The following is a 26,847-nucleotide window of genomic DNA, read 5'->3' as shown; positions in this document are numbered from 1 at the left end:
CTGGAGCAAAAATTGAAATATGAAATAATGTTGGAAATAAATAAATGACCGGACTTCATTTAATACTTTCAAGTTAGTTTGAATCACACACTCTCCCGTGTGAAGCTGGAAAGTTGAAAGAAGTATCACTTGGTTTTCCACTTTAGATATGCCTTCTAGATTTGGCCACAGAATGTGTCTCTCAAATTTTTAAAACCTCCATTAAAAGATAATTTAGGCCTTGTAACAAAGGCTGAAAAGGTGTCCTAAAAATCACTTGAAGCACAAAGAATTGAAATAACATTCTACTACATAATAGTTCATTAGCTATTCCTTGTTAGTTGTAGCTGGTTTTTTGCAGAAATCCATTACTTTCTGCAACTTTGCAATGACAGATCAAGTCTTTATTGTTAAATTTGCTACAAATTTGTCAACTATTTGTAATTCACCTTTCTGAAATTGAAGTCAAGATACAGCTCTTGAAGAATCATCACCATGACTTTCCAGTGTCCTAACTTCTAAAAACTTACTGTTCAGGGACCACAGATTGTACTAATATTTGTAAAAAAATGGTATCAGTGAGTTTCCTAGCCTTGGAAAGCTGTAACTTGATTATAAATGCTTGTTCATTTACTTTTATTCTGCATGACAAAATAATTATTGTAGCAACACCCTGATTTGTTTGGATTTGTTTGCGGTATTTTGGTTGTTTCAAAGGATTAATGCAGGATATACACATTATTCTGACTCAAGATGTTTGGACACAATTCAGTCTTTGCCTTTGAGTGACAAACTAAGTTACCTAAAACTGTATTTTGGAGAAAAATTACATACTCTTTCCTCAGCAACAAGACACAGTTGCTTGCTACTCACTATGTCAGAAGCAAAACCTCCACATGAGACATTCGTTTACTGTGCTTTCCTAAACCATCAACCAAACCTAGTATTTCATGTTAACTAGGGACTCACCTGAAAGCGTCCAGATCCCTGAACAGAAAATATTAAGTATACCATGCTGCTTGTCCAAAAAGCTCTATTTAGTTTTCGTTCATTACTTGCTGTAGTAGACCATACACCCTTCTGTTGAGAAATATTAATGTTTTGCAAATTGCTACTTTTCATTATAAAGTATCGAACTGGTGTATATGGTTTTCGTGTAGGAGATTTAGAACCCTGGAAAAATTACAATAAATTAAGCTATAATAAAATAAACCATACTTTTGGTCTAAAGTTTTATACACATGAAGAGAGAAATCCCTTGACTATGATACCTTCCTCTTCTACAAGAAACACAGAATCTATCAGCTAGCACTGATTGAATTTGGTTTAGAATGCATTTCACATCTATTTCACATTTAAGTACTTTCCAATAATTCATTCATGAGGGGCAGCAAACAAGTATAACAGAATGTGCTATAAATAGCAGTAACTAATTACAGTGCTTTGAAGTCTTATACTTTAATTACAGGTGACAAAATGATCATTCTACCTACAGCACGCTATTCGCATTTCCACCTTTAGGAAACATGTTTTCTACGTTTTACACTGGATGAAATTTAAAACTTAAAAGAGGAATTATTACATCATCCAAGGACTGCATGCCTAGAGGAAAAAAAGGGTTTACTCTTAGTGATCTGTTCAATACTATTGCAGTGTACTATTCAAACACTTAGTCAGAATGGCACCAATAACTGCATTAAAAATGTGTTCTTTGTTAAAACAATAGTCACTTAAAAAGCAAACAGTCATATTAAGGAAGAAAACACAAACCAGAGAGAATCAGTATCAATATACGCTATTACAGAAACAAAAGCAAGTAGATTCCAAACAATTCAGGAGTACATACACTGTATACTGGTTTAGAAAAACAAAATACACCTTCGCTGTTTATTAGATCAAGGTTTAAAAAAAAAAATATTTTTTTTTCTGCTTTGGATACAATTATCTCAGCAGTGTGCAAAGGACACAATTTTTACCATATTAAGCTATCCTAACACAGGTGTTTAGCCTAGATTTTAGATTCCAGAAAGAAATATTATGCAGCTGCTAAAAATGAATTCTCAATGCACCTGACAGCTGCTGAAAGATATAATTTTGAAGAGCAGGTTAATCTGTTTACAAGAACTCTACCTTTCCAGATATCGAAGAAGAAGGACTAGCACAGGGGCTAGGATAGCTACTGCTCTCTGTAGACTTCACTGATGACTGATCTGACTTGTCCTCTGGAGTTCGTTTGGAGCGCAAAATATTCTTTTCTTTGTACCTTTTTGGTTGGTGAATTGCAGGAGGCGTACATTTCATTAAAACTCTGTAAAATAAAGGGAGATTCATGACATACCAGGATTCTCTGAAACTGTCACAGAGCAACTTCTATCTACATACCACCCTATTGCACAAATATACATTCCAGTAATTCCAAAACATATTAAACACTAACTGTATTTGAGTGTTACGATTAAACCTCTACTGCTACTTCTTTCCAGAGATCACAATTCATGGACAAAGAGCAAGTACACACATTAAATACTTTGCAATGAAATCACAACTACAACACAGCACAGGACAGTCTCAACTCTTTCAGCTGTATTCCTCTTGTTTTTTCCTTTTTATTACTAGCATAAATTCAAGTATATAAATTGCAACTTACAATCTCTACATGATCTCAAAACCTTACTTTTCGGCATTAAAGGAGTCACCAGATAATCCAGTTTCTGCTGAGCTTTTTCTAGTGTTGATTGACCTCCAAGCAGGTGCTAAAGGAAGTTCTTCAGAAGCCATGGGTCTTGGCCTCTGACCAATTCCTGAAGGCTGCAGCAAACCTGCAGACTGTTCTTCACTAGTTAAAACAGCTATAATTGCTCGTACAGTTGTTTCATCAACTTGAGACCAGGGTTTAGAAGGAGCTCGCATGCGACGCAGAAATAAGCTATGCCACTTCTGTCTGAGCTGAAACAGCAAACCAGCAGCCTGTAATAAATTTCAGTTTTGTTAAGCACTAATAAAAATTAGGTCAGACAGCTAAGAGTACACTACATCTTTCCTATCAGGCAACATCTGGCATTCTAGAATGAACAGGACCCAAACTGAAAGGCAAACTGAAGTACTGGAGAGTGGAAGAAAAGTGCACACTTAAACCGTTATGTTACCTTTTCTTTTCTTGGGTGCAAAATAATTATTATAAGACTTCATTTAGTTCTGCATAATACTTAAAACTAAATTGTAAGCTCACAGGATTTTTTATTTTCTCACTTCAGAATTTTATCTTTAAAAATAGAACAAAATGTATTTATGCTTTCTATGCTCCTCTCAATTCAGCTGGTACTCATGCTCTTCATTCATACCTGAGGGAAAACAGTTCTAGTGATATATTCTTCTTATGCAGACTTCTGCTCAAATGAGATGATTTGAAGTCTAATTCCCATGTTATCAAAAATGGTTCTTTTTAAATCACACTTTTGAACACCTCTGAGAAACAGTTATTACTATAGATTTGGAAAGTCCAAGTGTTTCATAATTCTTAAACTACTCTAACTCCTACCACACCCAGAACTTCTCAACGACTGGAAGTTTTTACATTCAAAAGGTGTTTTTTTTTAATTTTTCAAAAATCTGATAGCAACATTCTTTCAGCAACTCCAACTTCAAGCGTTCCATTTCGATCCAACTTTAGTCATCCTCCCAGAGAAGGAAATATGCAATGTACTATTGGGACTGTTCATAAAAGTCCTCCTCAGATTTTGGCTAACAGCTCGTGCTAAGGCCTGCTGTTGCCTGGGAGCAGTGGCATTATGTCAAATAGGCAGGACAATTGGTCAGAAGGAGCTGACAGGCCATTACACAGCTAGCTATATTCAAGTGGCTGACTCCTGCAGCCATTTTCTTTGTCTGGCAGCATCATTAGAATCTGCGAACTTACAGAAATGGACCAAATCTCTAAGCTGCAAGGTGTACAAACATCAGCTTACCAAAAAAAAGCTGTGTAAATGGATCCAATAGCAACTGACTGCTGAGGCTTTCCTGCTTCACAGTGTGATAGAGGAGACACCCATATCATGATAGAGGAAGAAGGAAGAGCACTCTTGCTGTCAACTTGGTAACTGATTTTTTTTTTTTAGTTCATAGTACATAAATTAATATGTAGAGGTTATAAATTATGAAACCTCCTGACTTGAATAGTGCAAAAGTGAATTCACAGCACAGGTTAAGTCTGGATAAAGCCTCTCTTTGCTTGTCATATTTCTTAACGAGTTCTTAAAACAAAGAGTAAATAACAGACTACTCTGTTCTGTAAATGTGATAGACCCAAACAGACTGTGACAGCCATTCTTATACAAAATTGTTAGTTACTTAAATATCTATTTCAGAAATCTTTTCAGCAAGAAATTACATGAATATCCTTCTACAAGAAACAAGCATTGTGTGACACATTACTTACTTCAGGGTCTAGTTTAAGATGGAGCCATTCATCTAGCTTCAGTAGTGCCAAATTAGCAGCTGTTTGGTCCTCCATCTCACTATCACTGTTATCATTAGATATCCCATCCCCTAAGTTAAATATAAAATGTGCATTAATATTTCTGTATTATTTCCATTTACATACAAAGAATACTATTGTATTATCAGCAATAAAACAATTTTCCATTTAAATTTTATTTTTCAATGCAAACAATTACAATTTTCTAAAAATACACCTCATTCTTCAGTTAGAGACCCTGCTATGTAACCGCCTGTACTGATGTGACCTGATTCATGTGCCAACAAGCCATTATCAAACTTTTGCCTGAAGCTCTTCAAAAAATCATATTGCCTTATGCTTTATTTCCTAGTAAACCATCAGATTTAAAGACCCACTAAGAAAAAAATAAACAATATATACATGTGGCTATTAAGCAGGATTTTTTTGATGTGAAATTCAATTGGCATAAACACTATTTTAAGGGCAGCAACATAAAAACAAGACAGGAAAGCTTCATAAATAACAGATGCTTCCTCTGATTCAAATTAAAATATTTCTAGAGAACTGGCAGCAAGATATTTTTCTTTCTATTCCTACAGGACTCCAAGAAAAAAGAAATTTTTATATATTTCCTGCTATCTCAAATTAATAGCATAGCTAACTGTAATTAAAACTTAGCAGTAGAATATAATCTTTAAAATGCATGTTTCAGGAGGAAGCAATGACTGCCGTATTGATAGTTTCTAAAACATTGTTCAATTTGAATAATCTGGTTCAAAGCATCAAATAAACTAGTCTGTAGGAAAAATACACGTATCACACTTTTCAGCATTAGTATTGTAATTACAATTTTGTTTGTATTTTTATTTCATTATGAAGTTCTAAGACTTCATAATTCTGCAATATAATTTATGGATATGAATGCAGAAATCAACACAGAAATGTATTACAGAGCCTGTAAACTATTGTTGAACACAGCCACAGAAACTACAGCTCTGCCATTTTTAAGAATTAGCCAATACATGTATAAAACAGTCTGGAAAAATAAGCCTTCTGTATCACATACTAGTATAAACCAATGGAAACATCTAAAAATCAAACCCCACTATACCTCGGAGAGAAGAAGGTTCCTGCAAAGCACTACTTGGTAATCTAGCTGGTCCACAAAACAGTGACACAGTGACAGGTGTTATGACAGAACAGCATCTGATATTTGCTATCCTGTGAACTCTTGTCATTTCATCATATATAAGCCAGTCTGTAGGGAGTGCCTGAATGACTGCAGCTTGCCCATTTGATGGGGAAATCTGTGCAAGAATAAGACAGACCAGGCTATTTTACCCTCTAATTAAAAGAAATTTCAGTATTTCTGATTCATAAAAATAAATCTTTATATATATACATACATCTTTATATACACAAACATATACATACAAAGAAAAAAGCCAGAAAGAATTCAGCTAGACTCACAAATTATCCTACTACCTTTAAATAAAATATTTTGCTTTAAAAAGAGATCTAAAAAAATTATTAAAAAAAAATAAAAATAATTTTCACAACAGAGCTTCTTCCTGCTATTACAAACAGGGTTTGTTAGACCTTGAAAACATGATGAAATATGGGAAAAATGATGCAACTCCAATTCTTTATTTTAGCAATTGCTAGAAAAAAAATTCTAAAAATGCAGTGTTTTATGCACATGCTACTTTGAAAGTACTGACACTTCTAAAATATTTGCTCAAGTATAGTGCTCCTTTTTTCTGAAATATAAATTCAAAGTGATTTTACCTTCTTAAACTGAGGGTGACTAAGAACAGAGGTAGGATGAAATCGTACTTTTTTCTCCTTCGGTCCAGTCAAAACCAAGTTTTCTCTGTCTACATGCACCAGATTGGGGTACATCCCAGCCACTAAGGCAGCTTTAACTACAGCCCAGTTTTCAGAGTTAGTATTAACATCTTTAATGTCAGCTCCTCCTCTGGCTCTAACAAAACCTGAAGAAAGATGAGGACAAAAATGTCTTCTATGTGCTTTAAGATCTACTTTTTTCAAGATTCTCAAAAGGCATTTGAATAAAGAAAAAAAAAAGTAAACTAACTACAAATTTGTTGCGTTTTTTACAACTACCAACCTCAATAGCACCACGAAGAAACAATTATACTGATATCATTCCCAATAAGATGTTCTGTACTAACCTAGAATTAATTTTTACGACACACAGGTATTTCCTGTGTAAGTAATTTATTAGAATGTAAAAATCCAAGGAAACAACAAGTGATCTGTGGTGGACAAGAAGTTATCCATGGGACAGCAATGTGCCCTTGTGGCCAAGAAGGCCAATGGTATCGTGGGGTGAATTAAGAAGAGTGTGTCCTGCAGATCAAGGGAGGTTCTCCTCCCCCCTCTACTCTGCCCTAGTGAGACCTCACCTGGAATACTGCATCCAGTTCTGGGCTCCTGAGTTCAAGAGGGACAGGGATCTACCTGAGAGAGTCCAATGAAGGGCTAAAAGGATGATTAAGAGACTGGAGTACACGTCTTACAAGGAAAGGCTGAGCGACTTAGGGCTTTTTAGTCTGGAGAAGAGAACATTGAGAGGGAATTTAACAAATATTTATAAATAAGTGTTGGGTGTCAAGATGGAAGGAACAGCCTCTTCTCACTTGCGTCCTGTGACAGGACATGGGGCAACAGATGTAAAGTACAGCACAGGACGTTTCACCTCAACATGAAGAGGAACTTCTTTACTGTAACAGCTACAGAGCACTGAACAGGCTTCCCATAGAGGTTGTGGAGTCTCCTCTGGAGACTTTCAAGACCCATCTGGACAACCTGCACTAGACTATACAGTTCTGCTCTGGCAGCGGGATTGGACTCAGGCTCCAGAAGTCCCTTCCAATCCCTAACATTGTGTGACCCTGTGAACACATTTCACAATGAAAGCATGTGGAACAACCAGGGCACTTGAAGTTAGATCGTTTCTCTGCAACCCTTTTGCACCCTCGCATCTGCACCACACACAGCATGAACTGTACTGGTCGGTTTCAAATTAAGGAAGGAAAATTACACCAGTGTACACTATTCTTGTTACAATCTGTATACACTTGTTCTTGATATATACTTGACTCCAAAATTATTTCCAAGCTATTTACCTGAGGCTCTAAGCTGGCCAAGCAACTGTGTTCTCATTCCTATGATGATTTCCATTGTGGCTTGAGACAGAAAGTTCTTTTCACAGAAGGCTCTCTCCCATCCATCACTACGTGCCTTCTGCCATGCCTGTAAAGAATATTATTTTACATTTGCCTATTGAGTTATCTAAAATTTTAAAATGCATTTAAAACAAACAAAAAACCCCCAACCCCCCTTATATTTACATAAATTATATTTACATAAATAAAACAAAAGAAAAACCACTTTGAAAGGAAGGTTGTATTAAAACAGATCTTTTTTTCCTGGGTTAAGCAGTAAACTGTTTTTAGCCATTCCCTCAATTAATATAATGATCATAATATTCTTAAGAAGATCATTATGTTCTTATAAAGATTATTATGTTATTACAAAGATTGTTATGATATCATTATTTTAAGTTAGCAGTGTAGCAGGATATAAAGTGGCACTTTGCTGAGACATTCAGTATTTAACCAGGTTTGAAAACATAAACAAAAGATTTGACAAAAATTGTTCCCTCACATATCTGTGAGTCTAATATATAGGAAAGCTACTAGATAATGTTTCTTCTCTAAGGACTTAATCATAGTCTACAATTCTCCACCCAACTTGAACAGTATATCATTTACTTTGATATGTGATCTGTCGTGATTAGCACTCTGAGTTGATGAAAGATGAAATAATACCTGGAAAGCCCTGAGAAGTGCCATATGATCACTAAATGTTCCTGCAGCAAAACGTTTTCTACACAGCATGGCTGCATGCTTTTGAGAGGCCAACGCAGGCAGGACAAAAGGGTCTCGATATGCAAGAGTGCAAGCAATAGTGAGAATAGGATCCAGACACTTCAAAACAACACCACACAAGACCATTTTACCAAGGTGTGGCTCTACTGGTAATTCAGTGAGATGATAACCAAGTTCAGTGAGATCTTCCCAAGGGTCCATGGCATCTATGGTCTGTTTGAAAAACAACAAAAAAAGAACCAAACATGGAAAGAAGGTGTGGAGTTACAATAAAAGCAGAAAAGGATGTGAATACTGGACATTAACTAGATTTGTTCTCAAACACTACAAAAGCAAGTCAAACTCCTAACAGTTTGAGACATGATTTTTTGGGCACTCCCTTCCGTTAACATGTACAAATACATACACAGAAAATGAGAATAGTCAACATAAACAAAAACAAAGCCACATCATAAATACAGAATCAAATGTAATTCTCATCTAAATCTACTCTTCTGCTGACCTTAAGCATTTGCACAGCGTTTCTCACAATTAAAGCTGGTGGAGGATCAGGAGCTTTCATAAGAAAGTCAACAACAGGACAATTAACTGGAGCCAGAAGTTTTGTGTGTAAACAAAGCTCCTACAAGTTAAAAAGCAAAAAGCTAAGAAACAAACACACACATCCCCACACACTAAAAAACACACCCCACCCTCCCCAAAAAAACACCCCCACCCCTCACAAAACACCACCCCTCCTCCCCCCCAAAACCACACCCCTGGAGTTAATAATATGGTTCTATGTTAGTATTTTTTTCAAAGTTATAATTTCTAACTGAATATGCACCTGAAGTGGCACTCTTAGAAGTTCTGGGGTCTGAAATTCCAACATATTCTGAAACCGGAGCTTGCTGAAGAGACGAAAACAGATTCCAGGCTGACAGCGTCCAGCCCTTGAAAACACAATATGAGAAGAAGAGAGTATGTTGAAAATCAGAATTAAAAAAAAAAAAAGGTAATAAAATAAAAAATTAAAACCTACTTATACACAAATTTAGAATGGAAATGCAGAAGCAGGTCTAAGTTGAGGGTAAGTACCACACATGAGGTGAGAGCTTTTCAGCACACAGGTTATTTTTGATAGTGTAGAAATCTCTTACTATTTTATCCCAGCACTGAAAGATCTGGAGAAACAAAATTAAGGTCTATCTAAAAATAAAGTGATGTGGGGTTTTTTGCTAACCTAATACCAATCCAAATCTCAGCTGTCCTTTGCTGTAAGGAATGTAAGTCATAAACTTAACTTCTTCCTCAATGACATCCCCCAAGCAGCTGGAAGTTACTCTGGTCTTAATTCTGGGGCAGAAACAGCCAATGCTCTCATTCACATTCAAATTCCTGCAGGTTAATACCAGTATCATATCAAAAACAAGCATTTGTTGCTACATATCCTGTTAGCCCTCAACCAGCACTGGGAAGAATGTGATGAAGGCCTGTAAAGTCACAAATCGTCTAAAGAAGGTGAATAAAGAGTCATTGCTCTAATGAATGTCTCTTCTAATGAAGATGAAAGGGTATCAATTAAAAACTGGCAGTAAGCAGCCCTTTGCCCACAGACAAGTTGTGAAACCCATAACTGGACGCAATGGCTGCTGCTACAGGGGAGAAAGAGGGAGAACAAGTCCACAAGGGGAAACAACCCAGAACTGATGTTAGCTTTGGGAAACTCCTGAGTATCGCTTTTTATCACTTGGAAATGACTCCAAGAAAATACGTGCTGACCCTCACTCTTCTTGCAGAGAACAAGTATAGGTCCTTGTCCAACACTGGACTAGGCTAGCAACATTATCCAGTGTGCCTGCTATTACATTGTGTATTTCATCCTTAGCATACAGGACAGTAGATATCCTCAAAGAAAATACAGTATGAAGCATTTATTACCTGCCTTTTCTCTGGATAGCACTTGCTTTTGAAATCCACACCATTTTTAGCATTGTAACACAATTCAGTGCGTCATAAGACTTCTATAAAAGCAAAGCAAGGAACACAAAACCAAGATTGAACAGGGTACATGAAATAATTACTAACAATTTAGATCAACAGAATTTACCTAAAAAAAATAGTAATAATAAGCACCAGCATCTTCTGGCACAAAAGCATGTTCTAAAGTACTTAGTTGCAAATGAATATATGCTATGTCATTTGCAGTATCTTCATGCTACACAGTTTTCAGAATTAAAGTTTTCTAGTCAGTAGTTAACTGTAAGGGAACAAAATACATAGACTGTGCTTGGTGGTTATCACAAACCAAGCAAAATACATTATTATTTGAATAATGTTTTCCTCTCTGTCTCACTTGGAAATTATGTCCTTTTCCTGTATTTGACGCAAAGTTACAAGAAAAGTGTATTAACGTGAGAAATTCGGTGTGTATATCTCCTACGAAATCCAGTTTTATTTTCTAAGCCATACAGTAGGTTTTAAACTGCCTTATTACAATAACTCTCTTTTTTTGAACAAGTCATTAGAGAACTAACATCAAAACCAATGTAACACAGATTAAGAACTCGCTGAATGAAAGAGCATTGAGGGTTGTGCTATAGGGTGAGTCTAGTTGGAAGCCTGTAGCTAGTGGTGTTCCTCTGGGGTCAGTATTGGGTCCAGTATTGTTCAACATAGCCACCAGTGACAAAAACAGGCTGTGCTGCCATTTAGAGATACCTGGATATGCTAGAAAGTTTGATGCAGTGTAATCTTTCAAAGTTCAAAAAGTTCAAGCGTAGGGTCCTGCTCCTAGAGAAGAATAACCCCATGCACCAGTACAGGCTAGGGGTCAACCATCTGGAAAGCCACTCTGTGGAAAACAACCTGGGAGTCCTGATGCACAACAAGATCACCATGAGGTGGCAACACTCTCCTGTGTATCCAGTGGTATTCTGGGGTGCACAACGAAGAGTGTTACCAGGTTGAGGGATGTTCTCCTACTCCACTACTCTGCCCCAGTGAGGTAACATCTCGAGTACTGTGTGCAGTTCTGGACTCCCTACCTCACGAGACAAAAGGAATTACTGTTATAGTTCTAGTGCTAGAGCAAAAAAACCACTTCCCCCTCCTCCCTCCCCTAAGAGATAAAAAAGGGAGGGAAAAAAAAGGCAGAGAGTGTTTTCTTAATTGATTTACAGAGAATATTTTACTCCTTCACTATGGAAGTTTCAGACTACATCTGTATATATATGAAAGGGAAAGGAAAAACACCATCCAGATCCCAAAAACAAGCGAAGACACACCCACACACTAAAGACCCAGAAAAGCAAGAGTGTGACTGAGAATCTTCTGTCCAGGATGGTAACAAATGTCAATGGATGGACAAAATGTCCAGGATGGACAAAATGTCATAAATCTGCAACTCTGATAGTCGGGAATAATTAGTACATGTTAAACCACTACATTCTCCACCCCTTATTCCGCACTATTCTGTATCATCATTATAGATATACAATTGACTGTGCATTCTCACCTAGAGTGAGATTACACTGTGGCACACAATAAACTATTCCATCTTCCTGCATTACCCACCAGATTCATCCTGGTCGTTGGGCAAAAGCAATCTCATGAGTGGGTTTGCTTTGACCTGGGGCAGGACTAACGCAAACCCTCTTCCCTAGGATATTCTCATGTGTACCATGGGAACTTTATCACCTTCTACAGCATGTGGCAGCTTGGCTTGGGCAGGGCTGGCCCAGTTAGTAGATCCTCTGGTGTTGGCCAGCCAAGTGGCTTGTGCTAAATGTGCATCTCAGGTTTTGAAGGTCCCTCCTCCCATTGCTTTCAAAATGTTTTTTAGCAGGCTGTTGTAACACTCGACTTTGCCAGCAGCTGCAGCATGGTAAGGGATGTGATCAATGCCATGCCCCCTGGCCCAAAGTGTCTATGAGGCTGTTTTGAAAACTGTTTTGAGTTCCATTATCTGACTCAATCCTTTCTGGGATGCCATGTCGCTACAGCATTTGTTTTTCAAGGCCTAGGATGGTATTCTGAGCGGTGGCATGGGGCACTGAATATGTTTCCAACCATCCAGTAAATGCTTCTACTACTGTAAGCACATAGCTTTTGCCTTGGCAGGTTTGTGGCAGTGTGATGTAATCAGTGTGCCAGGGCCCCCTGTATTTGTATTTCAGCCATCTCTCCCCATACCATACAGGCTTTATACGCTTGGCCTGATTGCAGCACACGTTTCACATTCATGGATAACCTGTGCTATAGTGTCCATGGTTACATCCGCCCCTCGAACTTGCACCCATCTGTATGTTGATCTTCCTTGATGGCCTGAGGCATCATGGGCCCATCAAGCTAAAAATAATTCACCTTTGTTGTCACTGTTGATCTACCTGAGCCACTTTAATCTTAGCTTGGGCTATGTGCTGGTTGTTGCAATGTTCTTCAGTGGTTCAGCTCTGGGGCACATCCAAGAATCTGTGTAGAGATAAAACACTGGCCATTTTTCTCAGCAATATCCAAAGCCAGTTGGATGGCTTTCTCCTCTGTGAACTGACTTGATTCACCCTCTCCTTCAACAGCCTCTTCAACCTGCTGTGTGGGGTTCCATACAGCAGCCTTCCCCTTTCAGTGCTTTTCCACAATGTGGCATAACCCACCAGTGAACATGATATATCACTTTTCATTACCCAGCAATTTATTGTATGGTGGAGCCTCTTCTGCATGTGTCACATCCATCTATTCTTGTGACATCCCAAAATCTCTGCCTTCTGGGCAGTTTCTGATGATTTCTAAAATACCTGGGCAACTGGGGCTATATGAGCCCATGGCATTATCAATGCAATCCACTTGCTCCACATGGCATCAGTTGCATCATGGATAGAGGAGAGTCTCCCTTTGAACATCCAGCCCAGCTCTGGTACTCAGGATGCTAGGAAAACCTGTGTTTCAGTACCATTCACCTCTGAGGTAGCTCAAACTCCCTCATATGCTGCACTTGTTTTTCATTTGGATTTAGTTGGCCTCAGCTCCTTTGTAGCTCTGACTCCAAAACCCCAGAGGTCAGCCTCATGCCTCTCTTGATGTTTTCTGCCAAAGACACCATGTGGTCCCATTCTTCCTGGCTGCAGCACAGAGCACATTTGTAACCTCTTGTCCTGTCCGAACTGGTCCAAGGACTACTGCATGCACAATTTCCCATTTGATCTGTTCAAAAGCTTGTCGCTGCTCAGGATTCCATTGGAAACCATTCTTCTTCCAAGTCACTTGGTAGAGAGGGCTTACAATTGAACTGTACTTCAGATACGCATTCTCCTGAAACACCCAACACCCAAGAAAGCCTGGATTTCCTCTTTATTGGTGAGTGGAAATATAGCTGTGATCTCGACGACATCCATCAGGATCTGGCGACATCCATCCTGCCATTTTATCCCTCAAAACTATACTTCTCTTGCAGTCCCTTGAACTCACTCTGCTTTATGGCGAGTCCGGCCTTCAGAAGAATCTGCATTATTTTTTTCCCTTTCTTATAAACTTCCTCTGCTGTGTCACCCCACACAATGATGTTATCAATGTGTTGCAGGTGTTCTGGAGGTCCACCCTTTTCCAGTACAGTTTGCATCAGTCCATGACAAATGGCAGGACTGTGTTTCCACCCCTGGGGCAGTCACTTCCAGGTATACTGGACACCTCTCCAGGTGAAGGCAAACTGTGGCCTGCATTCTGGTGCTATGGGAATGGAGAAGAATGCATTGGCAGTGTCAATTGTGGCCTTAGACTCCAGCTGGTACTGGAGCTCTAGCATGTCTGGCACAGCAGCGCTCATTGACAGTGTGACCTCGTTCAGAGAGAGTAGTCCACTGTCTCACTTCACCATTAGACTTCCTTACCGGCCAAATAGGGCTGTTGAAGGGTGAGTGAGTCTTAGTGATCACCCTCCATCTCTCTAGTTGTCAAATTGATTTCTACATGGGTATCACAGAGTTCCAGTTGGTGCAATACTGCCTCTAGTTAAGCGCTGCAGTGGCAATTGGTATTTGTTGGTCTTTAACATCTAATAATCCTATCACAAAGGGGTCCTTTGAATGACCAGACAAGGCAATTAATTGAACCTTTTTCTCTGTTTCCAGCTATACCAAACGCCCACCAGTATCCTTTTGGATCCTTGAAGTAACCTCTCTTAAGTCTATGCCAAAAATGCATGGGGCCCCTGGGCCACTCACAATGGGGTGTTTGCACTATTCACTCCCAGTTAGGCTCACCTCAGCTTCTAACACACTTAGCTGTTGGGATCCCCCTGTCACTCCAGAAATGTAGATAGGTTCCACCCCCTCATAGTCTGATGGCAATAGAGTACAGTGCAGGCTTGTATCCACTAAATCTTTATACTTTTGTGATTTTGATGTACCAGGCCACCTGATCCACACAGTCCAATAGCCTCAGCTGTCCCTCTCTTCCACCTGGTTGAAGGCAAGGCTCCTCTAACCCTGATCAGAATCACTTGCATATTCTAAGTATGCCTTAGAGGTCCATTTGAGGGGATCAGAGGCAGTACCAACTCATTTGCTCTTTCTGGAAGATTTCCCACTGGAAACAGGGGCAACACTCTTACAACAAGAGTTTCCTAGAAATTCACAGACTCAAGAAGCTAGAGCTGAAGTGGGATTTCCATCCCAATTTTCATGTCATCCCCTTGTTCAAGTAAGGAAAAGCAGAGGATGCTTTGACGTATCTGTTTCCCAGACTCCCTGTGTTGTACAGGGAGACACCTGCATTTAATAGCTGAAACCCTGGGCTGTGCAGGGTGGAAACAGGCTAAGTCCTCTTGGAGTTGGTCAACTTTAAGAGTCAGTTCCACCACAGCTGAAACACAGGCCCATATATTAGAAGAGAGAGTTGAGAGATTTCCCTTGTATTGCCAGAGCTTGCTAACCATTTCATCCACTGTTTGTCCCTGGCCATCTCTCATGCCCCAGACTAAGTGACAATGAGTTGGCATATTACGGTAGTGCAGCTCATAGGAACTTTTCCCACATGGCTGGTGTGCATGGTACCTCATCTGCGTCTACAAACAGGGGATTTTCATCCACCTCTTTGTAGAGCTTCTCTAGCACAGCTAGTTCCCTCAAGTACTGGATTCCTTCCTCCATGGTAGTCGATCTCCCAAGACGATCCTTCATATCCTTGGTGGGGTACATACCCTTCACACCTGCTAGAAGTCATCTCCAGAGGCTGAGGATTTGTACCAATTTCCCAATAACCTGGTCAGTGCCCACTTCCCTAGACAGGGATCCAAACTGCTTGGCTTCTCTGCCTTCCAAGACCAAACCATTAGCTCCCATATCCCAGCATCAAAGCAGCCAAGTGACAACAGGCTCATTCAGCTAGTGACCCTAGTCCTCTCATATATCACGTAACTCACCCAATGATAAAGACTAAGTAATTAAATACAGGTGCTTTCACTGCTCTGAGCTGGAGCACCAATAAGGAATGTTACAGTTTTAGTGCAAGAGCAAAAACACTGTCCCACTTCCCCCCTCTGACCTCCTCCCTCTCCTTTTACCAAGAGAGAAGAAAGGGAGGAAAAAGGCAGAGACAGTTTTCTTAGTTGATTTACACAGAATATTTAACTCTGCCACTAGGGAAGTATCAGATTACATCAGTATATACTGAAATTCATATATACACTATATATGAAACAGAAAGAAAAGTAAAGGAAAAACACCTTCCAGATCCCAAAAACAAGCAAAGACACACCCACACACTCAAGACTCGGAAAGCAAAGACCCAGAACAGGATGCCCACAGAATCACAGGATTAACCAGGTTGGAAAAGACCTTCAAGATTATCAAGTTCAACCTATCACCCAACTGTCATGGTAGGGCCATGACATGGCCCAGTACAAACCCAGACAGGCCTTAAGATGTCTATACAGAGTCCCTTTCTCTCCCCTCCTTCCTGCAGAAAACAGGGCAACGCAGGAAAAGGAACAAAGGGGACAGGACTCCTGTTGTCTGGGGTGAGAGCACATAAGCTGACCACTTGGTAGTCCCCCTTGCCTTGCCTTGCTCAAACCTCACTTCAAGCCTACTTGCACCCATCTCATAGAAGCTGCTTCCAGTTGTCCTGTCCTGCCTCGAGTGCCTGGTACAGACCCTGGGATAAAGCCACAAGCCATACACATGCAAGCTGGAGAAGCCACAAGCCTGGAGGCCAGAGTCACCTAGCCTGCTTCCCCTTGCCACCAGATTCTTGCCATGCCTCAGTTCACCCAGGAACCACGCAAGTGCCCATCACCAAGAGTGTCGTTAACTGCCCGCTGTCTGCTGAAGCCAGACCAGCCTGGGACCATGCAGTAAACCTCTCTTGCCAGCAATCTGCCGTGCTGCGCCTATGAGAGCACTCCAAAGCTAATGCAGCAGCCGCAGCTTCCCTCATGTGGATGAAAATAGCAGTAACTAATTCACTGCCCTTTGGGTTTAATAGTTCTTATCGAGCCTCCTCCTCGCTGTAACTGAGCGCTACCTGCTCTCAGAGACCTTCTCTTTCCAAGTTGTTGCCTCCTAATTTGCATAGAATAGTTTATATTTGCCCTGAGACTGCATAGTCCATTGTAAATATATCTTCCAACCATACAATGATCCTTTTAAAGGGTTTGGGCATATTTCATTAATAAAGGGTTACTATTTTTATTAATACCCGTTTGCCATATCGTTTATTAATTATTGTTGTGAGGGTAATTAATAAATAAGCCTCCCCTCGACCGCAGCACCAACACCATCTAATCAACTAAACCATGGCACTAAGTTAATTAATTAATTAACTCATACAGTCTCATTTTAAACACTTCCAGGGGCGGGGACTCCATCACCTTCCTGGGCAGCCCATTCCAATGGCCAATCACTCTTTCTGTGAAGAATTTCTCCTTAACATCCAGCCTAAACCTCCCCTGGTGCAGCTTGAGACTGTGTCCTTTCATTCTGTCACTGATTGCCTGGGAGAAGAGCCCAACTCCCACCTGGCTACAACCACCCTTCAGGTAGTTGTAGATGGCAATGAGGGCGGTTGTGGAATTTGCTTCTCTAGAGATATTCAAAATTCACCTGGATGAGATCTTGTGCAACATGCTTTAGCTGAACCTGCTTTACCAGAGTGACTGGACTACATAATCTCCAGAGGTCCCTTTCTAACCTCTACCATTCAGTGAATACTTAAAAAATTAATGGACTAGACTCTGCTAAATACTGTAGTAGCACAAAGGCTCTCTAAGTTTCAGGAAGATGGTGGTCTAAACAGATGGATCTGTTTTAAAAACCAAACAAGCACTAAATAAAGGTACAGCTATATCAATGTATCTGCAACAACTTTTACTGGGTTTTTAAACAGCTAGCTAACTACAATATTTGTCATAAAACAAATGGATGTCAAAACTTCTCAGTGTGTTTTGCTGCTTGATATGCACTAGCTCTCTTGCTTACTATTAAAAACATTTTTTCTAAATCTTCTCCAAAATTTTTATGTATTTCAGTATTTCACTAGCATGTTAACTTTCCAAGGAAACTTTAAGTCAATCATACCTCTTTCATCTTGCCTGAGTCAATAACAAATACAACATCATTGACTGTTATGCTGGTTTCTGCAATATTAGTAGAAAGGATCTGCAATTAAAAAAATAATTTAGTAACTGCAAAAGCAAAGACAATATAGACCAATAATACATAATGAAATCCTCTGATACTTGCTATTTTGCGGACACCAGCAGGTGGACTTTTAAGCACCTTCTTCTGATCCAAAGTCTGCATATTTGAATGAAGCATGAAAACTTGGTATCTAATGCAAGACAAAAAGCACATTTTTAATGGCCTTTAAAATAAAAACTCAAGATAACCAGAGAAACTAGAAGTTTTACCTGTGAGCATTATCAGCAAATCTCTTGTCATCAAGAAGAATACGGTCCCTCAGGCTGACTATCTCATCATATCCAGGAAGAAATATTAAAATTGCTCCTAAAAAAGAGTTAGTTTGCAGAGCTAAACAGCAAACTCCTTCCAAATACTTGTCAGTACTGCATATACTAGCACTCAAAACATTTTATCCAGTAAGTATTACTGAAAAAAAAGCATAATTCATCAGAAGTTGAATCCACAGTGGTTTATTGGGAGTGTACAAATATACCTACCAGCATCGTAACTCTGACAGATATTACAAAGCAAGTGCATAATCAGATCCAGATCTACTTTTTCATCATCAAAACTGTGATGATAAGCTTTCAACAGTTCTCTCTCCTCCACACTAAGATCACTACTATTTGTTTGGACCAGGGAACTTTCATCCAGATTTCCAAATTCCACTGAAGCGCTAAAATATACAAATATGCAGGTCAGAGTCAAGGTTGTTTGCTTTGAGTTTGTATTCAGCAATCAATTCAAATTTACATCAAGACCTACAAGATGACTCATCCCAAAGCTTAAAGCATAGCAGAACAGAATCTCCACAATACTGTTAAGTTTTAAGCCAGCAAAGCATATAACTTCAATTTTTAGCATTAACTTTAATTTTATTACACTTAATTGAAACAACTACCTGTTCTGTGACACAACTCAAAAAATACTCAAAATAAATACATATTCTGAAAATATGCCCTACCACAAGCAGGTACGACACTGAAGGAAACAGTGTACACTACAAAATTATAACATAGGTCCCTAAAAACCTGTAATTCAACCATGATCACTTTAAGTTAGTGAAAAGAATTCTTGAATGGCCTAGTGTACATGTTATATAAAGTTTTTTTAATATGGCTATCATGTATCAATAACATATAGATAAAAACCTGTAAGAGATTTGTTTCCAAAATAAGCATCTGAAATCAATGCCATATATTATATGCCATATATTATAGAATTTGCATCTCTTATATTTATACTATCATCACATCCTGTGATGATGACAGGAAGGCCTAGCAAGGTGATAAATACTAATGTCGTAAATATGCTAAACAAAAATGTCTTTTAAAAGAGACCTCTTATAAAAGAGGTCCTAGTCCACTGTAACTATATTTATCCTAGAAGCTGTGCAAATAAAGTAACTTTTTTTTTTTTTTTTACATAACCCATGTTTTCCAAATATTCCCATTCTCAGGTAATTCTTGCTATTTAGGCCTGATTTTAAAGCTTAAAAATCTAAAATTGGTTCTTACTAGAAGACAACAAAATATAAAATTTCCCTTCACCATATCATACAACTGTTTCTGCAAAGTAGTTAGAGCTTACCTGTAGGACTCCAACAGGTCAACAATCCCTGTCTGCCCAAAGTGCTTAGCCCAGTCCAAAGCCATCCTGGAAAAGTTGCATTAAAATCTTAATTAATTTCTCACTTCAGAAGATACATATGAATAGCATGCAAGGAAACAACTGACACTGTACTTTTTTATCAATTTCTGCATCGTTTAAATAAGTTCTGTTATTGCCGAGTCTGCACCTTCCAGTATGAAGTGCATAAACAGATCTAACAGCACTATGATTTTTAGCTAATTGCTGTTATTAACCAAGAAAATTTTGCAGAGCAGTACATGCAAACATGCAGAAACTAAGAATATGCCATTCCTTAAAAAAAAAAAAAAAAAAAAAAAAAAAAATCACACACCAATGTGTAGAGGTACATCAGACTTTTTTGTAGCACCCTTTACTAGCTCCTTGAAATGATCCTGAGAAATCACACCTTGGACATTTTTCTCCAAAACATGTGACAACATTCTTCTTGCTGTTATACAGAGGCTGTCCTCCTCACAATGCAGTTCACTGTTTTCCTTTTAAACACTGTTTCTTTTCTAGCTTTTCAAGTGGTTGCACCAAATATCAGACCCATGGAATCCTATTTGTTTATTTCCATATCACTATTATTTACTAGAGTTTCCTCTTTAGGTAAGACACGATTAAGGGTCACAAAGCTTGACTTTTTAATGATTCACAAATACTTTTACATGACAACGTATTTACAGGTATAACACAGCAAAGATCTTTGAACCTGTAATACGCTACTTTTAAATATTTTAAGGTTACTCTCTTAAAGTAAGAATGGCCAAACCTCTTAGAACTAATTCTATGAACTCAGTCAGAAAGATACAAATCAATCACTGTGTATTTTAAGTTTTGGATTTTTGCTCATTTAAATAATTTGCATATTCCTTTGTGTGAAAATGTATTACATACACCTGATTATCAGTACCTGTATATATATATTGTAAATAAGTTTCGGATGTGTTTTGATATAGTATCTCTGCCTAAAATATTAAACAGAAGTATCTGTATTTCATAACAACACCCCATATTAGAGACTGTTTAATTAAGAATTTAGAATTTATGGCAAACAATGCAATAAGGAGAAGTTAGCAATTGTTTAGACTGTCAAAACTCATTTGTGCTTACAGTAATACAGTTAGCAAATTAGTTTAGACATGACAGAAATTCATCTTGCTTATATATTCACAAATAAATCTTTCTTTTATCTGTTTGCTTTTACCAGCCATTGGATGATTTGCAGTGAATATTTGCTCCCATACTGATCAGTTGTTCTACTTGACTCAGAAAACCTCTCCCTGAAGCAATCATTAGTGCAGTTGCACTGGTTTCACTGTGCCTGTAATCAACTGAGTTAAAAAGGGGGGTGGGAGGGAAGGAAAAAAAAGAAAAAAAAAAAAAAATCAAAGACAACATAAACAGTTATTTTTTCATCTAAACGTAGTATATGCCTTCAAAATCCAGCCCAAAGAGAACGTTTCTTTACCTACTTCCAACATTAAGTTCCTGTTAAATTAGTACTATGTTTTAAATGTAGCATGTTAATACTTCTAAAACAAACACAACAAACAACTGAAAAACTCAAACGATTTTGCTAACCTTATTCATTTTTTTCAATGGGCATCAGAATTCAAAGGTAAAACATTTGGAGATAAAAGTGGCCACAGGCATCCAAGAAATTTTGTGGTATGATTTGTTTATGTAACAAGAAACTTACCACTGACATTTTCAGTTAAAATGAGATGGAACACCTGAGCAAAGGAATCAATATCTTTATGCAACCAGATGTCAGAAAGACAAGAATCCATTTCTGTTATTAGCCATGGTTCAAGGCAATTTGCATCTTTTTCAGTCTGAAAAGAAAGAACAGTACTGAAAGACAAATCTCTTCAAAGACTTGTCTTTATTCTCATATATTAGACAAAAAATTTGAAGTTATAACTGTTTTCCAAGTAACAACCAGAAATATAGGATTCAGGTATGACAAAGTATTTGTTGTATCATGTGAAAGTACTTTAAACAATGGCAGTTCTAGACATTTGATCTAAACAAGCTGTGTACTGTAGCTAGACTAGTTCATGTTAATAAAAAAAAAAAAATCCTACTTTTAAAAATAGTTCATATGTTCCCAGAAACTTTGCAGAAGTAGTATCTTTAGAAAATAGCTTTTAAATAGGTAGTAATAATGTAATGTACACTTAAACATCTCTTCCAACAAAACAAAAAAAAACTTACCAGTTGATTAAATACTGTGTCACCACCGTCATCCAACAGATTGCACTCACTGGTTGCACTTGGGACAGATTTTTGTCTCCGAGGTACCAGTTTGCTATTATTTTCTTGGACAGAACACCACTCACTGAGAGTGCTTTGCTGTTTTTCTTCTAGAATGCATAAAGTATTTTCAAAAATCATTTTACAGTTGTCTTAATTACCCACTGCTTTCAGTTACAAAAAAAGTTAAATGAAGTCACAAAGGTTTTATCTATTCCATACCTTTTATTTAATCTACAGCATTGTTACCAGTCAAATATAAATGCCAAGATTAAGAGCACTCAAAGTGCACATTGCAAACATCTGCTGTAAGAACAAGGTAAAATACCATTTGGATGCTTAACCCCCTAGTTTCCAGCGTTCCAAATTACTACATTAAAATGAGTTTTCTAAGTAATATTTTCTACACAATGCTCAGTCCAGACCTCCCGCCAGAAGTGAAATTGTTCTGGCACGTACACATGTAATTTTTGTACACAGGTAGAAGGAACAACAGAAGACACTAATGTCTTAACTGAACTTTTCTATCCACAGTTATCAAAGCTGAGCACTACAATAAATGTATAGCTACAGTGCTGTGTTATACCTTTGGATTTGTCTGTTTTGTTTTGTGCTTAAATACATACTAGGATAATTACTTTCAGTTGTCAGGAAAACTCACATACCTAGATAATCAACTGAAAAACAACTGTAGTAAGTTCAAACGTGTTAATGATTCTGGGCTACACATATTAAATACATCCACATCTGAAGAATGCACTGAAAAATATTACTAATAGGAATCACTTCTGTGCAAGACATGCAAAATTCTGCTCTCTCTAAATGGCTACACTTCAATTTGCACCCAAAAGTCAGCAAGTGGGCAAAGCCGCCAACCATGTATTTTTTCCTAATATTTGTGGAGAATGCACCCATTGAAAAAAAAAAAACAAACTACCTTTTTTTTTCAGAAGCTACTTCAATAATGTAGAGACACTGAGAGCTTAGCTGAGAGACATTAGCCATCATCTAATCATGTCTCTTAATATTCAGACTGGAATTTTAACAGAGAATCATCCTATTTAGTTGTTAGATCAATCAAATGAGACTCATTGCCAATCCTAACAATTAGTAAGTCCACCAACCTTGCTGTTTCTCTTTTTCATACTTTACCATCTCTTTGTTTGTATACCCAGTGCTTCGTAAAATGTCCTCCAAAAACATCTCTTTAACTTCAAATGGTTTTCCTTGTACTGAAAGTATAAATATTTCATAAAGTATTAGATATTCCTTAATTTATAATTAAAAAAAATTAAAAGCATTTCTATAGACACACAAAAAATAATTAAATGTTGTAGGGAATTAAAGGTATTATTACTTTCCTTGAAGTCTTGTAAAAATATTTTCACCGAGTTTATTTTCTTAAGATTTCAAAAGGAAAATGCCAGCTGGGTACCTTGTTTCTACTTAACCTCTTCAACTCTATTAAGTATTACAGCAAGAGATGGTCATAACAATTATTAATTGTAATGCTATCAAAATTAAAAAAAAAAAAGAAAATAGACATTTTTGTTCAAGGTTACAAGAAGACAAAAATTTAAAATTACTGTTTAAGACTGCAATCTGGATTACAAAATATAACAATTATACAGACTTAGTGCAAGATCCCAAAAAGAGGTTTGTATTCATTCACTTTTTATTAATAAAAAGTATAGAACAAGATGGATGTCTCCATTTTCTCTTTAATGAATACTTCCTGATAAATGAGACATTCCAACGGTCTTTATCTCCTAATAGTTTAACCTGATTTCTTTTTTAGTATCACTGTTTTCTAGATCTTATTTATGGACCTTATCTATGTACTGCAAGATCCCACCACAATTACAAAATACCAGGTCCTACAGTCAGGATTTTGTCAGCTATACGGTTGAAGGAAGATCAAATCTTTTCTGTAACTGCAGATTATTAAGTCTGAACATACATTAACAAAAATTGCCACGTCTTCTGTTAATGTTTACCTAGATCAACAGTTAATAATTCCCTTTAAAATAACACAACACGTCATTAAAATGTGAAATCCTCATCTGCCTAGGACTGCATTTCTGAACTGACCAGATGCAGTTATTCCAGCAGCAATCTCTGCGATGTCTGAAGAATTAGATGCTACTGGAATGAAGTAATATCTATCACTCCTATAAATTCTAAGGTCTGTATCACCATGGAGATCAACACTTCATGAACCTTTTCCTACTTCTTGAATTCAACATGGCAGGAACCAGGATATCCCTCCACTTACAGAACTCCCTGTGATAAATACACTTTATCAGTCCAAAGCAATTAAAAACCAAAAATGAACAAATAACAAACATAACTCTAACTCTCAGCGCATTTATAATGTTTCTACTCAGAACAGTTTGTTACAGATTTACTAAGATATGCAAGTTCTAGGGCAGGTATACTTAGATTTAAGACTTTACATCAATACTTACTGTGTATTAGTGGGCAATTTCCAAAATATCTCATGAAGAGATCTGCATCTAGAGCAGCACTAGAAACAACCAGTTTTAAATTCGTCTGGTTTTGCAACACATCTCTCAGTTTTATTAACAAGAAGTCACTGAACCTATCCCTCTCATGTACTTCATCCTGTAACAAAAGGGAAACAAAATCAGATTAACAGTTACAGTCTTAGACCTGTGATGTTTAACAAATACAAATTTTTTTGAAAACTAAAATATATAATTTCCTGGTACATTACAGATTTATTAAAATCTGTAGCTCTAGTTTAAGTAAAGGTTTTTTAAAAAACTATCAAACAAGTCCAAAAAAAAAAAAAATCAAAAATTTTATAAAGACATCAGAGAGCAGACTGCACTGGTAATGCACAAGCCACATATGCATTGATTTCAGAAGTTCAAGTGAACTGAAATTTTTCTAATTCTTCTATTTAAATCTCATTTTCAAGATGACATAAACTACCAATCCTACCAATCTTATTTTAATACTCACTACAAAACTGATGAACATTTGAAGAAATGTATGCCAGCACATAAGCACAGAAATGTTATATTGCTTAGAGACATTAATTCATACACAAAGCTTATGATCAATTAAGTCATATAACTGATTAATTTGTTCATGCCTTTTTCTGTTTTGTCTCATGTTACGAATGTATGAAGCAGGACCCAAATACAACATTTTTAGGCTGAAATCAAGAACATATAAAACATGTTAACACATTTTTCCATTTTGATAAAGACACTTGAAATTATCATGAAGTTTTCTGTCTTCAGCAGCGGAGAACTTAATCTCCCATTAAATATTTTGGTTCCACTGACTCAAACTCCACAGTAGCAATATTGAAGTAATCAGAAACACACACGTTTACAGAACATGTACCGTGGAGTTATAGAACTGTTTTGACCTTCAACCTAACACCACCATGGCCAATAAACCATGTCCCAAAATACCATGTCTACACAGTTTCTAAACACGCCCAGGGATGGTGACTCTATCACTTCCCTGGGCAGCTTGTTCCAATGCCTGACCACTTTCAGTAAAGAATTCCTAATATCCAATCTAGACCTTCCCTAGCACAATTTCAGGCCAGTTCCACTCAGTACGAAGGAGAATTGACCAACCCTCACCTCATTACAACTTCCTTTCAGGTAGTTATAGAGAACAAGAATATCCCCCCCATCAGCCTCCTCTTTTCCAGACTGAAGAACTCCAGTTCCCTCAGCTACTCCCCATAAGCCTTGCTCTTCAGCCACTTCACCAGATTTCTTGTGTATCTCCATGGCTCAGTGCCCTTCTCCAGCAACAATATGTTCCTCTGTAGTGAGAGGCCCAAAACTGAACAGCATATTCTAGCACAAGCCTCACCAATGCCATGCACAGGTGCACAATTACTTCCCTACTCTTGCTGACCACACTATTTGTGTTACAGGCCAGAACACTGCTGGCCTTCTTGGCCACCTGAGCACACTGCTGGCTCATGTTCAGCCAGCTGTTAACCAGGAACCCCAGGTCCTTTTCTGTCAGGCAGCTTTCCAGCCACGCTTCCCCAAGCTTGTAGTATTGCGTGGAGTTGTTGTGACTCAATTCCCTCATCCAGATCACCGATAAAGAAATTAAACAGAATTGCTCTGAACATTGAGTACTGGGGAGCACTGCTTGTGACCAGCTGCCAACTGTATTTAACTCCACTCACCATCACTCTTGGGGCCTGGCCATGCAGCCAGTTTTTAACCCAGCAAAGTGTCCACCCATCTAAGCTACCTGCAGACAATTAAACAATCTCGTGAAAATGAGAGTACTTATTGTCTCAAAAATACTTAGGCAAGCAAATAGATTACAAACCTGATATTGCTAAAACAAGTACATGATTCACAAGAAATTCTGATGCACACATACATTAAATCTTATCTACGTAGGCCTACCTAAGGCTTTTCTGCTTTCTAGCAGAGAACAGAAAAATTTAGAGCTCTGTTCTCCACAATTGCATCATGATTTCAAAACTCTACATGCTATAATAAAGACTCAGTAAGCCTCTAACATTAATGCAGATTGTAACTAAAACCATCTTGAAAGCTTGGCAAATTAATAAGAAAACTAGACTTTCATCTTCCAATTAACAAGTAATAAAGACTGCTCCAGTTCACATGAACTACAACAGGATTCTTACCACAATAATGTGTGTCACAGTTGATAGAGTGCCATCTCCTGCCATTAGTGTGCGAAGCAGTATGCCATTAGTGCAAAACGTTAACAGTGTCTTTGGAGAAACTCTGTTGAACGATTCATAAAGATACTTCAGGATTTCATATCATTTAAATGGTGCTAACCTTCTGCTACTTACTGAAAATTAAAGGACTTCCATTCCAGAAATGGAATTAAATTTTTTCACCGAAGAATTCATGTATTCTGTTCAGATTTAAACTACATTTATTCCCAGAGAGTTTCTGAG

At 37.8% G+C, this 26,847-nt stretch overlaps 1 protein-coding gene across 1 annotated transcript in view; it reads right to left on the bottom strand.

The window, feature by feature from the left end:
* Nucleotides 1–26,625, bottom strand: part of YTHDC2 (YTH N6-methyladenosine RNA binding protein C2) — a 29,099-nt gene extending 2,474 nt beyond the window's left edge. The window contains exons 1-22 of the mRNA XM_054397225.1: nucleotides 26,566–26,625; nucleotides 24,368–24,524; nucleotides 23,024–23,131; nucleotides 21,861–22,009; nucleotides 21,343–21,478; nucleotides 20,848–20,974; nucleotides 19,599–19,664; nucleotides 18,506–18,684; nucleotides 18,236–18,332; nucleotides 18,069–18,156; nucleotides 17,904–17,984; nucleotides 10,273–10,355; nucleotides 9,179–9,284; nucleotides 8,855–8,974; nucleotides 8,293–8,565; nucleotides 7,588–7,714; nucleotides 6,224–6,429; nucleotides 5,547–5,742; nucleotides 4,415–4,524; nucleotides 2,654–2,946; nucleotides 2,110–2,287; nucleotides 949–1,152 (exon numbers count right to left, since the gene is read on the bottom strand). Of these exons, the coding sequence (XP_054253200.1) occupies nucleotides 949–1,152; nucleotides 2,110–2,287; nucleotides 2,654–2,946; nucleotides 4,415–4,524; nucleotides 5,547–5,742; nucleotides 6,224–6,429; nucleotides 7,588–7,714; nucleotides 8,293–8,565; nucleotides 8,855–8,974; nucleotides 9,179–9,284; nucleotides 10,273–10,355; nucleotides 17,904–17,984; nucleotides 18,069–18,156; nucleotides 18,236–18,332; nucleotides 18,506–18,684; nucleotides 19,599–19,664; nucleotides 20,848–20,974; nucleotides 21,343–21,478; nucleotides 21,861–22,009; nucleotides 23,024–23,131; nucleotides 24,368–24,524; nucleotides 26,566–26,610 (3,129 nt within the window). The 5' untranslated portion in view covers nucleotides 26,611–26,625. The remainder of the gene's footprint in view (nucleotides 1–948; nucleotides 1,153–2,109; nucleotides 2,288–2,653; nucleotides 2,947–4,414; nucleotides 4,525–5,546; nucleotides 5,743–6,223; nucleotides 6,430–7,587; nucleotides 7,715–8,292; nucleotides 8,566–8,854; nucleotides 8,975–9,178; nucleotides 9,285–10,272; nucleotides 10,356–17,903; nucleotides 17,985–18,068; nucleotides 18,157–18,235; nucleotides 18,333–18,505; nucleotides 18,685–19,598; nucleotides 19,665–20,847; nucleotides 20,975–21,342; nucleotides 21,479–21,860; nucleotides 22,010–23,023; nucleotides 23,132–24,367; nucleotides 24,525–26,565) is intronic.
* Nucleotides 26,626–26,847: the final 222 nt, after the last annotated feature.

This window comes from Indicator indicator, chromosome Z (genome assembly GCF_027791375.1).
Source record: "Indicator indicator isolate 239-I01 chromosome Z, UM_Iind_1.1, whole genome shotgun sequence".
In the NCBI taxonomy this organism is placed as follows: domain Eukaryota; kingdom Metazoa; phylum Chordata; class Aves; order Piciformes; family Indicatoridae; genus Indicator; species Indicator indicator.
The sequence above is the reverse complement of the archived record's forward strand: the minus strand, read 5'-3'. Positions and strand labels throughout refer to the sequence as shown.